At 43.6% G+C, this 17,601-nt stretch overlaps 1 protein-coding gene across 1 annotated transcript; it reads left to right on the plus strand.

Moving 5' to 3' along the window:
• Window positions 1–1,030: 1,030 nt before the first annotated feature.
• Window positions 1,031–6,036, plus strand: RDH14 (retinol dehydrogenase 14). Its single transcript, XM_053380911.1, has 2 exons — window positions 1,031–1,463; window positions 3,806–6,036. The coding sequence occupies exons 1-2, from the start codon at window positions 1,059–1,061 to the stop codon at window positions 4,421–4,423; spliced, it is 1,023 nt and encodes a 340-aa protein (XP_053236886.1). The 5' UTR covers window positions 1,031–1,058; the 3' UTR covers window positions 4,424–6,036.
• Window positions 6,037–17,601: the final 11,565 nt, after the last annotated feature.

Consider the following 17,601-nt stretch of genomic DNA (forward strand, 5'->3'; position numbering starts at 1 on the left):
ACAGTAATGTAAATTTATCCCTCCATATTACAGATCAGTATGGAGGTTCACACTTGATTTAAAAAAAAATTAAAAAACAAACATTTTCTTAGTTTAAATTTCTCACTTTTTGGTAGGGATGGCAATAACTAGATTCGGTTATTTACCCCACAGGACAGGAGTAGTCATCTGTAAGCAGCTGCACCCATAGAGCTACACCCTTTTTAAAATTGTTGGCTGATGGAAATCTAAGCTGAGGCTTCCCCACTGGCGCAGAAATGTGTCGCAGACTTCTTTCCACCTCTGGGCTAATAACATCCACACAGCTGTGGTAAAGAAGATAAAGTCCCCACTAGAGAAGAATGGCAGATCAAGTTGATGGATTATGCCGAAATGGTCAAAATGAATCAGAAATCAGGAAGACCAAAATTTTAATAAGGAATGGGGGAAATTTATAATTTATCTTAAAAACCATTGTAAACAGCTAAAATCGTTAGTAGGATTGGATAACGCTTGTGGTGTTGATGGTGAATTTTGGACATAATGGAGATGTAAAAGATTTGGATTGTTATAAAAGATGCAGGAGGAAATGACTAACAATAGGGACCCACAAAGGGGAGGAGGGAAGTCCAGGGGAGTCTTTGGAACCTTGTTTTTATATTGTGTGTTGGATATGCGATTGTAAAACATTAATCTGAATAACCAAATAAATAAATTTTACAAAAAAAGAAAAGCGTCGCACAGGCTTCCTAGCGCACCACGTGCTGCGACGGCTGTTCCTTACAGTGGTTCTCACCAGATGTTTTTGGCCTACAACTCCCATGATCCCTAGCTCACAGGACCAGCGGTCAGGGATGATGGGAGTTGTAGGCCAAAAACACCTGGGGACGCAGGGTTGAGAAAGGCTGCAAGTTCCAGAGCGCTCGGGAACTACACCTCCCAGGATGCCTCGCGAAGGGCCGACCGCAACGCGGCGCCGAGGAGCCTCTGCGAGCGGCGCGCATTGGGCCGCGCCACTCCGGGGTTGCGCGTCGCTTGGCCCTTTCGCCCTCACGCTCTGGGGCGGGGCTCCGAGGGCGATGGCCGCCGCTGCTGCCGCGGTGATTGTGGCCGCTGCTCTGGGCGGAGGGCTGCTGCTCCTCGCCCGGCGCCTCTGGCCGGCGGCGGCCGCGGGGAAGGGCAGCGCTACGGCCGCCGCCGCCGCTGCCTTGTGCCGGATGGAGGGCAAGACGGTGATCATCACGGGCGCCAACAGCGGCCTGGGCCGGGCGGCGGCGGCCGAGCTGCTGAGGCGCCGCGCGAGGGTCATCATGGCCTGCCGGGACCCGGCGCGCGCCGAGGAGGCGGCCCGGGAGCTGCGCGCCGAGATGGGCCTGAGCTCGCGGGAAAGAGGCGGAGGCGGCGGCCGAGGGGAGCTGGTGGTGCGCCAGCTGGACTTGGCCTCGCTGGGCTCCGTGCGCCGCTTCTGCCAGCAGGTGCTGCAGGTAAAGAGACAAGCCCGTCTGGCTGGGCTGCAGCTAAAGAGCTGTCATTATTATTATTATTATTATTATTTTATTAATAATATCATTTATATCATTTATACATACATACATACCCGGCCCATCTGGCTGGGCTGCAGCTAAAGAGCAATCATCTCATCATCATTATTAATATTATTATTAATACCTTGCCCATTTGGCTGGGCTGCAGGTAAAGAGCTGCTATTACTATTATTGTTGTTGTTGTTGTTAATATCATTTATTTATACATGTATACCCGGCCTATCTGGCTGGGCTGTAGCTAAAGAGCAATCATCATCATCATCAATATTATTATTATTAATACTCTGCCCAACTGGCTGGGCTGCAGCTAAAGAGCTGCCATTATTATTATGGGCTGCAGCTAAAGAGCTGCCATTATTATTATTATTATTATTATTATTATTATTATTATTATTACTTCCCACCTATCTGGCTGGGCTGCAGCTAAAGACCCTTCATCTTTGATCCCAACTGACTGACTGAGGTATAGAATTTCAGAATAAATAAGTGGGGCTTTCTTCTAAGTATGCATGTCTTGGGGTCCAGCGTTCAGAGGACCACAGAGTCAAAACAATTGTCGAGTCAGAAGGGACCGCAGGGATCATCTAGCCCAACCCCCTGCAACGCAGGGATCTTTTGCCTAACTTGTGGCTCAAATCCACAACCCTGAGATTAAGAGCCTCATGCTCTACCAGTTTGAGCTGTCCAATGTATGCCTAAGATTTTATTGGTAGCTCCCTTCATCTGTAGTTGTTGCTGCTTAATGTAGCAATCTACCCAAATGCCACAGCACAAAATGGTTTTCTCTTTGCGCCATAAGCATTAGCAGTGAGAATATATCTTTGCTGAATCTGAAATGCAGACTAGCCAGTATGAGGGCGGTTACAGCCTGATGATTTAAAGACAGACAACCACAGGGTGGATAGAGAAGAGGAGCTGGTTGATCTGGTTTTGGCCTTGCTTGTATCAGATGCAAACACAGTATCCTTTTTCCAAGAGGAATGACATGTCAGTAATAAATCTTAGAATTATTATCACAAAAGCGAGAGAAGAGTATGTTACATATATAGGAAAATAGAATCCAGTACATCTGAAGGGGACAGATACAGCAATATCATTCATAAAAGAGCATTTGACCTTCCAATGTCAAATCTTGCCATGCAACTATTAATAGCATCAAAAGAGAGTAAAACAGTGACAGTGTAGCAGAAACAACAAAGCCATAAGCTGTATTTGTTTTGCATTCCTTGGAATGTCACTGGAAGTCTCCTTTCACCCAGTAATCAATAAGTGATCAATTAAATATGAGATTAAATATGAGAAGAGCGTCTGGTCACACCAAATGAGCCAGTTTAAGAGCTTGCACTCTTATATGTTTTTGGAGATATGATACTTTGAAATTATGGACCTGACAATCCTGGCACAGTGCTGCTGTATAGCTAAATATTATTAGTGAACGAGACTGCAGTCCTGTCCCTGCTTACCTGGGAGTAATCCCCACTGAATTCATTAGGACTTAGTTCTGAGGAGACATGAATAGCGTTGCACTGTAAATGGCTTGTGTTTCAGCAGCTGGAGTGTTCTCCAATAACATTTAATTGCTATTAAAAGTGAGATGAGTTGTGGAACTTGTATGTGTTAGGCCATGCTGCTTGTGAAAAGTGTTTTTAATTGCATTTTTTCTTTCCCCAAAGATATCAGAGAGGGACAAAATGCCCCTCTTTTGTATCACAAACCTGTGACATCGGCTAAACTGAGAGAATGATTGACTCATAGAAAGTCACCTAGGGAGAGTTTAATGACAGAGGAGATTTGAACCCAGTAATGGTCCAACTCTACATTGGGGGTGGGCATCTAGTAGCCATAGGCTCACATGCTGCCCTCAGCCTAATTTCAAGCAGCCTTTGGTCTACTTTTCATGTGGCAAAAAGGAGAGAAAAGGAGGTGGCAGAGAGAGGGGGAAGAGAGAAAGGAGTGGCAGAAAGTGGGAGAAAAGAGCGTGGGCCTATCCACCACTAATATGTCCCATCCCAACAAATAACCCTAAGAGGAAAAACATTGACAGGGGGGAAAAAGATCAATAAGTTCAGGTTGGAGTGAGCGGAAAATCAAAATGGTGTGTTGCCAAATCAATAAAGGTATTGCTAGCATTGGAAGTGATCAACTGTAAAGGGTTTCTGGTTCGCTGTCACTTTTAAGGGATCAGACTTTTAAATCTTTATTATTATTATTTTTAAAAGGTGAATGATTTTAATATTATTAAATGAGTATGTCTGACTACTTTCCCCCTCTGTTGTATAAAGGAAGAGCCTAGGCTGGATGTCCTGATCAACAACGCAGGGATATTCCAGTGTCCCTATATGAAGACCGAGGACGGCTTTGAGATGCAGTTTGGCGTCAACCACTTGGGGCACTTCTTGCTCACAAACCTCCTCCTTGGACTTCTGAAAAGCTCTGCGCCCAGCAGGATTGTGGTGGTTTCCTCCAAGCTTTACAAATACGGCGAGATCAACTTTGATGACTTGAACAGTGAGCTAAATTACAATAAGAGCTTTGCTTATAGTCGGAGTAAACTGGCCAACATACTGTTCACTAGGGAATTGGCCCGTCGCTTAGAGAACACAGGGGTCACGGTCAATGTGCTGCATCCCGGTATTGTCAGAACAAATCTAGGCAGACATATACATATCCCTTTGCTAGCCAAGCCCCTCTTCAATTTGGTATCTTGGGCTTTCTTCAAAACCCCTCTGGAAGGAGCCCAGACTTCAATTTATCTGGCCTCCTCCCCCGAAGTAGAGGGTGTATCTGGGAAATATTTTGGAAACTGCAAGGAGGAACAACTGTTGCCCAATGCCATGGATGATTTGGTTGCAAGGAAACTATGGGATATCAGCGAAGTGATGGTGGGGCTATTAAAATAAAGGTCAAGGAGAAGCACTGTATCAAAATAGTGTCAATAGATAGTCTTTCAGAATTTACAGTTTCTTGCTTCTGTTATCTTGCCTCATTGCAACAGATGGAGCCCAAGTTATTTTGCATCTCTGGCTGGGATTTATCACAATCAATGCAGACTGTGTTTGTTTTTTTAAGAGAAAATATCAGAATAAATTAATATTTAAAGAAAATAATTAGAGGTGAAGGAGGTTTTTGTATATTTTGGGCTGAAGGGAGATTTTTGCTGTTCTGCAAACAAAATGGAAAGATGTCTGCTTTTGTAGGTGTTTTCTGATAGTTCAGTGCTTCATATCCGAATTAGCTGTGCATGGTACTGTATTTGAAATATGTGGCAGCTTCATTTTTGTGCTCCAAAAAGGAATTCCAAGAATATAAGGCAGAGAAAATCACCTGTGAATCGCTCGAGTCAATGAGTATTTTTCTGCTTTGGTAAGAAAACCCAGCTGAAAACAGCTTGGCATGATGTAATAGCACCATTGTACACTGACTGTTCTCTAGACATCTCTAGGAACAGTATTCCGGATGCAGATGATAGCATATTTCAGTCAATAATTGATGTATGCGTAACAATGGATTGCATCTTTGATGTTGTCTGACTTTGCAAAGCAGTTATTGCATTATTGCAGTCCTCCACCACTTCAAATAGAACCTCTTACTTCAGGTATGCTTCTTTGGCTAGCAGCACTTCACAGATCACATTTAGTCAAACCTTTTAGGTTTAGTGTATGGCACAGGTGAAAATTACTGCTTTGCACATGCTTACCAAGTCCCGATCCACGACTGACTTTCTGTTTGTTACGTTTGCACACCTGAAGCGAGTACGTGGTTCTTCCAGAATCAGTAAGCCATGACGTTGCATTCCTACACTTCTTAGCTGAGACTGTTCTCCTTTAGTGCAGTTGTGTGTTAAGAAAGTTTCACTTATATCCATGGAACATTATAATATAATACAGTGTTTTGCACTGATTCACATACATAGATTTTATGTCCTTGGAGTTATTTTGAGTGATTTATACTAACAAAATATGAATGGGACATTGCAGAGAATCACAAACTAGAATCTCAGAGCAAATCACAAGAGTTGGCAGTGACACACAAATCATTATGCATGAAGTACAATTCATAAACGACCCGATTCCCACCTGTAATTGATTAATGCTAGTGTACTCGCATTAATGGCGAATTGTGACCTAAGCTGCTGTAGCCCACTTGGCAATTTAATGCTTTTACAAACTACAGGCCAAACACAGTGATTCTGAACTTGTTTCTTAGAAGTAAACGTATCTCAGATTGAAGTGTACATTGGCTGGAGTGGGTTCTGAGTCATTGGACTAATAAGCTGCCATCTAAGTTTGCACTACTATACAAGAACATTACCCAAATTTTATATACATATGCACAGATACAGAACACCCACCCTCACCATCAGTCTAAACTTGTCTTGAATTAACACCCACCATAAATTTTCATATAGATTCTCTGCCATGCAGAGTCGTTTTTCACAGTATTTAGGATTGAGTTTAATTACCTAAATGTGCCTCCTTTTGTTGTACATAAATAAAGGTATATCTTAAACAAACACAGCAAAGTTATCTGTGTGCATCATTGTTGTGTTTCCTTATTTAAATTAAAAGCTTTGAAATGCTTAATCTATGTTTGTGAGGATAGCAGGTAAGAGGGAGAGAGCACAAAGTGCCAGAATAAAAGAGGAGCAGTACAGTGGTACCTCGGGTTAAGTACTTAATTCGTTCCGGAGGTCCGTTCTTAACCTGAAACTGTTCTTAACCTGAAGCACCACTTTCGCTAATGGGGCCTCCTGCTGCCACCGCGCCGCCGGAGCCCGATTTCTGTTCTTAACCTGAAGCAAAGTTCTTAACCTGAAGCACTATTTCTGGGTTAGCGGAGTCTGTAACCTGAAGCGTATGTAACCCGAGGTACCACTGTATTTAAGAAACAAACCAAAGGTTAGAAAACTTACAAGAGCCTGCAAGCCTCTTTCCAACGAAGGAATGCTTGGGGTGCTGCTTCTGAGCAGTTTTGTAATGCCCATAAAGGCTAAATTGGAAAGACGACATTTGCCCTGTCTGAAACCCTAGACCACCTTCTATGAGAGCCAGCCTCAATGAGCTTAGTGGGACTTCTGTTTGAGGAGGCGTGTACAGGATTGTATTGTCTTTAGCACACTTAACAAGGGAGGAGGCTGCAATCCTAGGCATGCTTTCTTGGAGTAAGTCCCATTTAACACAATGGGGTTTGCTGCTACGCACAATATTGGTATTACTAACAGCACAATAGCTTTCAAAAATAAATCCCACAGTTCAGGGACCTTTGCTATGCAATCCTATGGCACGTCTACTCAGGAGTATGCAGAGGGTTCTGCTACAAAGGCCACTGAACTCGATGGGATTTGTTTTTGAAGAAGGATGTTTAATATTGTGCAGCAAGTATCCATATATGCTGGATTCTCAATAGAATTATACCTGCTACTTGCATCCTAGGATTGCACAAAGATGTTTGAAGGCAGCCCGTCCTGTGCTTGGGTATACATATTAAATCCAGTGTTATGCTTCTTGAAGGAGTATCTCTACTCCTTTGAGTGACAGTTGTAACAGGTCACTGGTTACGCACAAATGTAAAAAAAAGAAAAAAGAAGAATCACGCTCCAAAGCTTTTTTTAAGGGAACTCTTCAAGCCATTTAAAGAAGCAGTTACCAATAGACCATACGTACAGTTGCTTCTGCAACTGTTTGGGCAGCTCCTGCTGCAGCGTGGTTTGAGGGTGGCGTGACAAGATGCCACCATCTTCAGACATTGAGGCTGGCACTAGTACTATGAGCAGAAGGAGGGCTGTGATTATATGGTGGGGCCTAGACAACCCATAGATATGCAATGGAGAGCTAAGAACAACTGGAAAACTTGCTGTTGAAATGGTGTATTACATGAGGCTTATAGCAGGCTCATATGAGTGCATATGATATACGGTTAAGTCCAGTCGCAAACAATTCTGGTTGCGGTGCTCATCTCACTTTACCGGTGGAGGGAGCCGTTATTTGTCTGCTCTGCAGACAGTTTTTCCAGGTAATGTGGCCAGCATGACTAAGCCGCTTCTGGCGCAACAGAACACCGACACCAGAGCAACGCACAGAAACACCGTTTACCTTCCCGCTGGAGCAATACCTATTTTTCTTCTTGCTCTTTTTGGCGTGCTTTCGAACTGGTAGTTTGGCAGGAGCAGGGACCGAGCAATGGGAGCTCACCCCGCCGCGGGGATTTGAACTGCCGACCTTTTGATCGGCAAGCCCAAGGTTCAGTGGTTTAGACCACAGTGCCACCCGGAAGGTATTTTTAGCCTACTCTTTATTGCAACCGATTCTGGGGTGGGGTTTGGTGCAGTGCCATGAATCAAAACCACAATACAGTATTGTAAAAAAGGCAGAAAAAAGCACCAGCAATAATAGGAAAACCTGACCAGGGCATTAATACCCTGCAATGGCCTGCTCCAAAAAATAGGCCTCCCATTGGTACCAGAAACTTGCATGTCTCAGATGGGAGGGTATGGCATATTTGGGGCATCGCTGCTGGCATGCAGTCCCCAACCATACCCTCTGAGATTATGTCTGCATTTTAGGAGGGAAGATTACCAACCCCCTACAATATACCTTTTTTTTTTAGTCATTTATGCCAGGATGCCATTGACTTCTGAATAACTGTCATTTGGAGAAGTTTTAGTTCTAGGGGCAGATAGACTTGGTTCTTTTATATGTGCGTTTTCCATTCGTAATGATGTATATGGGAATAAGTGTTGAAATAATGGGATTTGCTTCTAAGTATAATAGGCTTAGAACTAGGGTGTCGGGAAATGAGTTGATTTCCCAGCTGAACAACCTTGATACTTTTTCCATTTAAGGTGATTGGAAAGGGAGGAGGTTTAAATTCCAAATGTATTTTAAAAAATACCTTGTTCTTTGCTTTTCACATAAGGCCCCCGTCCCCGGCCTAATCTTCCAGGCATTCTTCACCTGGCAAAACAGTCCAGGAGACCTAGACAGAATATTATTTTTGAGAATGGAGCTGTTGTTTTCTGTAGCAGAAAATGGCCCCATTCCATCTCCTCTCCCAGCAACCACCAGCACCTTTTTTTCTGCTGTGACTGGCCTAAGATCTAAGAACTTAAATGAATATTGACTCGATTCCAAGTATCCTAAACACCATCCAGGAAAAGAAAAGGGGAAAAAAACCCTGTTACTGATCATTCTTCAAAAGGTAAGCATGGTAGGTGTGTGTTTTTTTTCTAAATTCAGCAAATGTCTTGCTCCATTTTGGAATTACCGCCTTTTTAAATATTTACAAATAATTAATTGTTGTTGTTGTTGTTTAGTCATTTAGTCGTGTCCGACTCTTCGTGACCCCATGGACCAGAGCACGCCAGGCACTCCTGTGTGTAAGTACCAGGTGCTATGCTGGAAATAGTCTTGAAACCTGTGCAGGGAGAAAAGGCAGGAGTCTAATTAGCTGAGTCTCATGCTGCATTTAGGTAGCACCCCCAGTGCTAAGTGGTACTACAGGTGGCCCTTTTTCAATTTTGCAGTTTGCTGAAAGATTACCAAGGGGTTTCTAGTTTGCACAAGCAGGTTTGGGGGTGATACTATCTGCTGTGTTTGCTTCTGCGCCCCTTTACTCAGCTGTACATCTGCAAACAAATAAGATACTACAAAATACCATATGTTTGCAGCATGTGGGTTCTACTAACTTTCCAGCTCGTTTGGAGTCTTAATAAAAGAGCCAGGACGGCTTAAGAAAACCTTGTTATTGATAGCCATCGATACTGTTGCACAGATCAGTGATGGGGAACCTTTGGTTCTCCAGATGTTGGATTGCAACTCCCATCATCTCTGGGGCAGATGGGAGCTGAGACATATCTGGAAGGCCATAGGTTCCATATTCCTGGCATAGATGCTCCAGGCTAACTAACACCTGAAATGAGTGCAAGCTTTGAAAGATCTTTATTAAGGCCCGAAACACCTGTGGTTTATCTGGGCAAGTGTCCATTTTCAACATACCCTGAAAGCAAACTATGCAGTCTCTTTTGTCAGCTTGTATGGCATTTCTATACAGGCATCGGGTCACACCTAGTCCATAACCTTAAAGAAGAAGCATTCTTAACACATGGAAAACTGATTCAAACATCCACTTCTAGAATGCAACAGGCCAACAAGAACCCTATGTGTTCTTAATGCTAGCACATTCACCGCTACTTCCTGTGATGCCTGCGAAAGGTTCCAGTAAATATCGTCTCAAAAATGCACAATGTTCAGGGGGGGGGGTGCTCACGACATTTTTTGTTCCCAATTCTTTTTCTTCTCTTGGATGTGGCAGCCATTGGACGTTATGCCACACTACTGATAGCAGCCATTTTGTGATGGCCGTTTCTCAAAATTCCGAATGTGCCCATTGGCCCAAAATGGTCGGTGACCTCTGCCTTATAGTGACCCGAGGCAGCAACACGTTTTCTTCCAGTTAACAATGGTTACTCACTGGAAGATTGGCAAAGGTTTTGGCGGCTCGTATTTCCTGGAATCTGAACAAGGTCTAAGATGGGTCACCAAACTTTTTCAGCAGGGGGCTGGTCCACTGTCCCTCAGACCTTGTGGGGGGCCGGGCTATATTTTTTGGGGGAAAACGAATGAATTCCTATGCCCCACAAATAACCCAGAGATGCATTTTAAATAAAAGCACATGTTCTACTCATGTAAAAATGCCAGGCAAGCCCCACAAATAAACCAGAAATGCATTTTAAATAAAAGGACACATCCTGCTCATGTAAAAACACGCCGATTCCTGGACTTCCGCAGGCCAGATTTAGAAGACGATTGGGCCGGATCCAGCCCCTGGGCCTTAGTTTGCCTACCCATGGCCTAAGAAATGGGAAATCAATGATTAAGCATCAATTAACGGCTGGAGGGTTGGCAAACCTTCCTGTCTCCTTTTCGTTGCTGTGCTTTTCAAATGGCAACAGGCCAAGCTCAGGTACATCACGTCCTGCTTTCTCCTTCCAAAGAGAACGGACCCTGACATTCTCTGGAACTTCCCACCAGTTGGGAAAGTGAGAGAAAGTGACACTTGTCTCTCACACTGACATCATTGGGTCGTCCTTCCAAGTGAATGTACTTCGGAGCAGATTGTGTCAGTGAGTCGCTGGTGAGGGAGAACTCAATTGTCCGGCCACTTTCTGCCAGTGAGATTCGTTGCATCTGAGAAACTTTACTGTGCTTTCATGTCAGTTTTCATCACAGGTTCATTCTGAATCCACAAGTGCAGGGCCCCCGGCTTTTATTGAACCGATTAACTTGAAAGGCAACACTTCCATTGTGCATTTGGACCTTTCGTCAGATTAAAACAGCTTGCCAGTTCCCTGGGACCAGTGAGCAAACTGACTGCAAAGCATGTTGTTTGTTTTAAAACTGCAGTGGGGCATGGCTGTGTGTTTGTGCACAGGCTTAACAAAGAGCTCTGCTTTATATCCATGAATTACAGCATTGTTTCTCGTTAACTTCCAATTTACTGATCTCCTGGTTTTTCATTTGTGCCACAGTCATTTGATTTCTGAGGAAGGATCGTAATTGTTTGCTCTCTCAGGCTTTTGCTTGTGTCCGCTTAACACATGGACAATGACAATTAGTGCCCCCCCCACACACACACACATTTTAAAAGGCTGTTTTGTAAGAAGAAAATTGGGTTTGTGCTCTGTGTTCTTCTGTATATTTTTCTGACTTCGCTTGTTCTGCTGGCTATAGACTCAAGGTTGTACATGGTGTCAGAGTCAGCTTTGATCTGGTCCAATAGCCTAATGTTTTTTGTAAAGATCCAGCCGAAGAGGAACGGTAAGGTTCTAGATTTAAAGGAGAGGAATTGCATGGTTCTAGATTTGAGGAGAGACACATAAAAGAAAAAGGAATGGGTTGCCTCTGGAACATTTAGCTATTGGAATGAAACCTGGCCTGTACATTCAATACATCTGTTTTTCAAGTTCGAAGGTGTCACAACTCTCCAACCTCCCCCTTTTTTTGGAGGGAAGAGCTCATTTTGAACATGCCCAGTAATGTTGGAGGTTTTGTTCTGTGTTACTTTTGCGTGTTTTTACCCATAATTGCATTTTACCCATAAATGCAAGAGAGTCAGTGTGGTGTAGTGGTTAAGAGCGGTAGACTCGTAATCTGGTGAACCGGGTTCGCATCTCTGCTCCTCCACATGCAGCTGCTTGGTGACCTTGGGCCAGTCACACTTCTTTGAAGTCTCTCATCCCCACTCACCTCACAGAGTGTTTGTTGTGGGGACGGAGGGGAAAGGAGAATGTTAGCCGCTTTGAGACTCCTTCGGGTAGTGATAAAGCCGGATATCAAATCCAAACTCTTCTTCTTAATTCTGCATTTCAGCACCAGGTGTTGAAATTTTGCATCCCCTAACAATTTTGCACCCAGGGCAACCAACTCTGGGGCCCCCCATGCTGTGATTCCCCCATGCTATGACCCTGTACAGTACGCCTCTGAATGCCAGTTGCCAGGAAGCACAAGAGGGGAGCATGCTTCTGTGGTCAGATCCTGCTCGTGGGTTTCTCTCAGGCATCTGGCTTGCCACTATGAGTACGGTAAAAGGTAAAGGACCCCTGGACGGTTTGACTGAAGGCGACTATGGGGTGCAGCGCTCATCTCACTTTTCAGGCTGAGGGAGCCAGCGTTTGTCCACAGACAGCTTTCCGGGTCATGTGGACAGCGTGACTAAACAGCTTCTGGTGCAACAGAACACCGTGACGGAAACCAGAGCGCACGAAAACGCAGTTAACCTTCCCACCACAGTGGTACCTATTTATCTACTTGCACTGGTGTGCTTTCGAACTGCAAGTTGGCAGGAGCTGGGACAGAGCAACAGGAGCTCACCCCATCACGGGGATTCGAACTGCCAACCTTCTGATCGGCAAGCCCAAGAGGCTCAGTGGTTTAGACACAGCACCACCTGTGTCCCTACTGTGAGTGCAGGATGCTGGACCAGGTGGGCTTTCTTTGGTTTGATCCAGCAAAGCTCCTTTTATGTTCTTATGACTGGCAATAGCAAGGAGACGGGTTGTTCTGCTTTTCAGCCTTCTGCTTCAGCGTTCCTGTAATAAGCAACACACTGTTCTCCAATAAATTCAATGAAAATCAGGCTTCACACTTTTGATTCCTTTGGCCTTTAATTTATTTTATTTCATTTTAAGGAGCATAAAACACACTCTTTTATATATTTATTTCCAGAAATCCTATTTTCCCAGCACTTCTCATGTAACACAAAGTTAACCAGAAAAAGAATAAAAATCCTTGGAGATCACCTTTAAGCTTTGTGGAAAAAACCTCATCGGCTCAGAGCAATCAAAGTGATGGGGACCAGATACGTTAAGGAGACACTCTATTAGGTTGTATTCCCATTGGGCTAAACTAACTATTATTAATTAATGTGCCCCATTAGTGCAATCGACCATCTGGCTAGGCTCACGGCGTAGGAAGCCAGGCTGTTCCAAGTATTCAGATACAGCGCACTATTTTGGAAGTACTGGCAGAATCTGTTGGCACATAAACCAATAAAATAGAAATAGAAACCCTATCAGTAATAATCAAAGCTACAACTTTGGAATGCATGCCGGCCTATGTGGCAAAGTATATGGAATGGGGGCAGCACCCAGCGAGGATCCTGCCAATTCTCTATAAAATGTCTGGGGTGGGAGAAGACTGATTTAAAATGCCAGCATAAGTAAGTGTGGGGCTTGGTGCTCTTGCTCATATTGTTTCACCCAGTGAGAAAGGAGGAGCAGCCCCACTGGCAGTCAAATAGCTTTTTAAAAAAACAACAACAACATCAGAGGGATGAATGTATGAGGGAGCAGGGCTGGTCCAAGACTTTTTGGCACCTCAGGCGAACCACAAAATGGCTCCCCTTTCTCTTGTGAGTGAAGATCTACGTCAGGAACAAGGGGGGAATGAAGATCTACATGAGGATCTGTGACCCTGTGGATCCTGCCGCCTGGGGCAGTTTCCTCACCTTGCCTCATGGTTGAGCTGGCCCCGGAAGGGAGGATTCTGCTCCCTTCTCCTGCCTGCCCAATTTGTGCTTTAATCCACCCATTCTACCACTGAGATACGATGCGACCTCATCGTCACATGGACAAATAATATATACGGTGAATTGGGAGCACTGTGCAGCCAGAATGTTCTGTGTTTTAAGATTGCTTAATGTACTTCAGTATACCCGAAGGAGCGTCTCCACTCCCATCATTCAGCCCAGACACTGAGGTCCAGCTCCTCCCTTTCCATCTCTCCCTCAGCTGCAGCCTGACTGCAGGTGACTGTGAAGAAAGGATGGGCCTGATGAATCAGGTCTCTTGGAAGAACCCATTGGAGTGATTCTCTCCTTCCTTCCCTCCCTCTCTCTAATGAAGCCTGATGGAATTGAGAAAGTAGAGAATTAATGAAGCCTGACGGAATTGAGAGAGTAGAGAATTACACCCTCAGTCACAACTGCAATGGAAGATTAAGGTGGAATCTAGACACATACAAAAAACCTTGTGAAAATGTGTGTGTTTTTAGCGTTTTGAAAAAATATATCGAATTTGCCACAAGCTTCCCATTGCCATTTAGTGTCACATTTATATAATGCACTTAAAACACACTTTAAACGTTATATTTAAAGCTGTATAGCTGAGTCCCGAATCTATTCTCCAAGTCTGCCGACTCCAGCCATTGAGAATAAAGCCAGCAGTTCTCTTCACAAAGCCACATCTTGGTTTCTGCTTCTTGGTGACACTGATGTGACAGAACTTGACTGCTATGTAGATTCTGCACTGGTCATCTTAACAATGAACATGCTGACATAGAAAACCAAACCTCATGCATTAAAGTATAGCGGACACAGGCAGCTATGCTGCTTCAGTATCATCCAGGAATGTATTGATGGATTTTGGAAAACTGGAAAACTGTTGATTTGTTGTGGCGTTCCACTTCGAAAAAAACAAAATAAAATCAATAAAAATTTCGAAATACAGGGTTGGATTCAGACTAAGTTAGATATACAGTGGTACCTCGGTTTTCGAATGTAATCTCTTCTGGAAGACTGTTCGAGTTCTGAAACATCTGAAAACCAAAAACTCAATAACCGACAGCTAGGCCTCAGGATCTTACACTCAGCGGAAGCCGCGTTGCATGTTCGACTTCCAAGGCTTCTTCGAAAACTGAAGCATTTACTTCCGGGTTTATGGCGTTCAAAAACCAAAATGTTCATCAATGGAGATGTTCGAAAACTCAGGTACTACTGTAGTTAATTCCTGTTGAAATCAATGGGATGTGTCCTGGGTATACCTGAAGGAGCATCTCCACTCCCATCGTGCCCATCCACTGAGGGTCTTCTGCTGGTTCCCTCACTGCAAGAAGCGAAGTTATGGGAAATCAGGTAGAGAGCGTTCTCGGTAGCGGCGCCCTCCTTGTGGAACTCTCTCCCTTCAGCTGTCAAGGAGATAAAAAAACTACACAACTTTTAGAAGACATCTGAAAGCAACATCTGTATCAGGAAGTTTTTTTGTATTTGTTGTTTTATTATGCTTTTATATATGCTGTGGGACGCAGGTGGCGCTGTGGGTTAAACCACAGAGCCTAGGACTTGCTGATCAGAAGGTCGGCAGTTTGAATCCCCGCAACGGGGTGAGCTCCTGTTGCTCGGTCCCTGCTCCTGCCAACCTAGCAGTTCGAAAGCATGTCAAAGTGCAAGTAGATAAATAGGTACCACTCCGGCGGGAAGGTAAACGGCGTTTCCGTGCGCTGCTCTGGTTTGCCAGAAGTGGCTTAGTCATGCTGGCCACATGTCCCAGAAGCTGTACCCCGGCTCCCTCGGCCAATAAACCGAGACGAGCGCCACAACCCGAGTCAGCTACGACCGGACCTAATGGTCAGGGGTCCCTTTACCTTTACCTTTACCTTTACTATATGCTGTAAGCCACCCAGAGTGGCTGGGGAAACCCAGCCAGATGGGTAGGGTATAAATAATAAAATCATCAAAGGCGTCATACTGATTTCATGGGGGTCTACGTGCAGCTAACACATTTCCGATTCAACCCCTAAAACTCATGCCCCATGCAGGGCTTCAAACGAATGTCAGTTCTTCTTATCCAAGATGGTCGTCTGATCTTGGAGTCTTTGGTTATTCACCTCCTTCTGTTCTGTCCTCACTTTCAGCTCCTCTTTTGCCTTCCCTCCAGCTCCAACTCCTTCTTTACAAGGCTCTCATCTCTCTTGCTACTTCAATGACTACTGCTGAAGCTTCCCTCTAATTATCCCCTCCCCCCAAAAAACCTGATTTGCTTTCTAGACTAATTTGGCACTCAAATCCTGCCACTCCTAAACAGCCATGCTGGTTTCAAGCACCGCATAACATAGACCAGTGCCCCCAATACAGCCTTGTGGATCAAGGTCAGAATGACATCATCTGTCATCAGTGTTGGAGAAACAGCATGCGGACAATGGAAGACGTCTGAGTTATGTCACAATACTGGGATCAAAAGGAACATATTACAAATATTATAATAAGACCAGTGATTTCTTTTGAAAGGGAATGATCTGAAGTCACAAACATCTGCTTGAGAGTGCAAGGAGATTTTAAAAAGCCCAGTTATAAAAACATTCCAATTAAAGACTTGGAATGCTTGGAATACTTTTCTAGCTATGTAAGTTGGTGCAACTGATAACGTAGCTTGACATGTTTTACATTATTTCAACTCCTTTTATTTGCATAAGGAATAGATAAACAGAAAGTACCTTTTAGATTTTCCAACTATTAACGTGATTGGTTAATAGTTAAATGATTGGTTAGCGTACAGTTCATCTGGTTTGATTAGCAAACTTTCTAAAACAACAACAATTTTTAGTAACTTTTACCAACTGAATTGCAGGAAGAAATGTGATCATTATTTAACACACAATCCTTGATCAATAACCAATATCATTGTAGAACTGGAGGGGGGGAAGAGAAAGAGAGAGAAAGAAAGAGACTTGTTCCTTCATAAACCTTTTAAAATAAATATATCTATACCAGTCATTTACAATGAAACCAATAATTTCATGGAATTATGGCTATTATCAACTCATTCAAATAGACATATTTAAGCATTATATGCACATTTACCTGGGAGTTAGTAGTCTTACTCCCACTGAGCTCAATTGTGATTTGCTTTTTGCATAGACATGCATAGGATCACACCACATAGCAGTTAATATATCCACCTTCTTTGTTGCTGTGCCACTAAGAGTGTTTCCTTAGCCAGCCACTCTGAAACTGATATGAATGTTGGCAGCTTCCAGTGTTTTACAAATGCAATATTGGTAGCCACTAAAAGTTTCTCAGTAGACCTCATTAAATCTTTCAAAAGCTTTATAAACCTTGGCCATGATCCAGTTATATCCAAAGGCTACTATGTTGTGTGTGTGTGTGTGACATTTTTATGATATGTAACGTCCTGACTCTTTATATTCAAAAGAAAACTTTACTTTCATAAACTTATAACTGAGAAAAACATAGCTACCATCTCATGCTTATTCACCTTGTTTATTATAGAGAGCACAGGTTTCTCCCTATTAACATTTAGGGATCTTCCTCTGTCTGCTTCAACCCAGACAGACCACACTGGCACACACTGTCCTCAGCAGCAGCCAGCGAAACTTCTCAGCAGCCATTCTCCTTCACAAACACACAGAGAGAAGAACATAAAACAGTTAAAAATGACAGTTACTTGAATAACAGTCACAACAGAATGGAATGCCTCGCTCATGTGACTCACAGTCAGCCAATCATACAAGAGAGCTACTGCCAAAGGAAAAACACAGCAATTCAACATAAGCAAAGATTCCCATTTCAGGAAGTTGAACACTTATTCTTAACATACATGGGAATGTTCAGGGATGCAGGAGAGGCTATATTGTTTGATTATAGCCTTTCCAACTTGTGTAAACAAGTTCACAATTTAGCAGAGTAACATTCCCCTTTTTAAACTTGCAGTGGATGCGTTTGCTCAGGCTCGCTAAAGCCTCTATAATAACTGTTCTGGTATTTTCCCCTTATTCCCTTATAAAAG

The sequence above is a fragment of the Podarcis raffonei genome, chromosome 3, assembly GCF_027172205.1.
Source record: "Podarcis raffonei isolate rPodRaf1 chromosome 3, rPodRaf1.pri, whole genome shotgun sequence".
In the NCBI taxonomy this organism is placed as follows: Eukaryota; Metazoa; Chordata; class Lepidosauria; order Squamata; family Lacertidae; genus Podarcis; species Podarcis raffonei.

What these genes read in the sequence shown, in the direction of transcription:
- RDH14 (XM_053380911.1), top strand. Translation starts at nt 1,059, where the DNA reads ATGGCCGCCGCTGCTGCCGCGGTGATTGTGGCCGCTGCTCTGGGCGGA. An exon ending in TCTGCCAGCAGGTGCTGCAG is followed by an intron (nt 1,464 to 3,805) that starts GTAAAGAGACAA and finishes TGTTGTATAAAG; the next exon opens with GAAGAGCCTAGGCTGGATGT.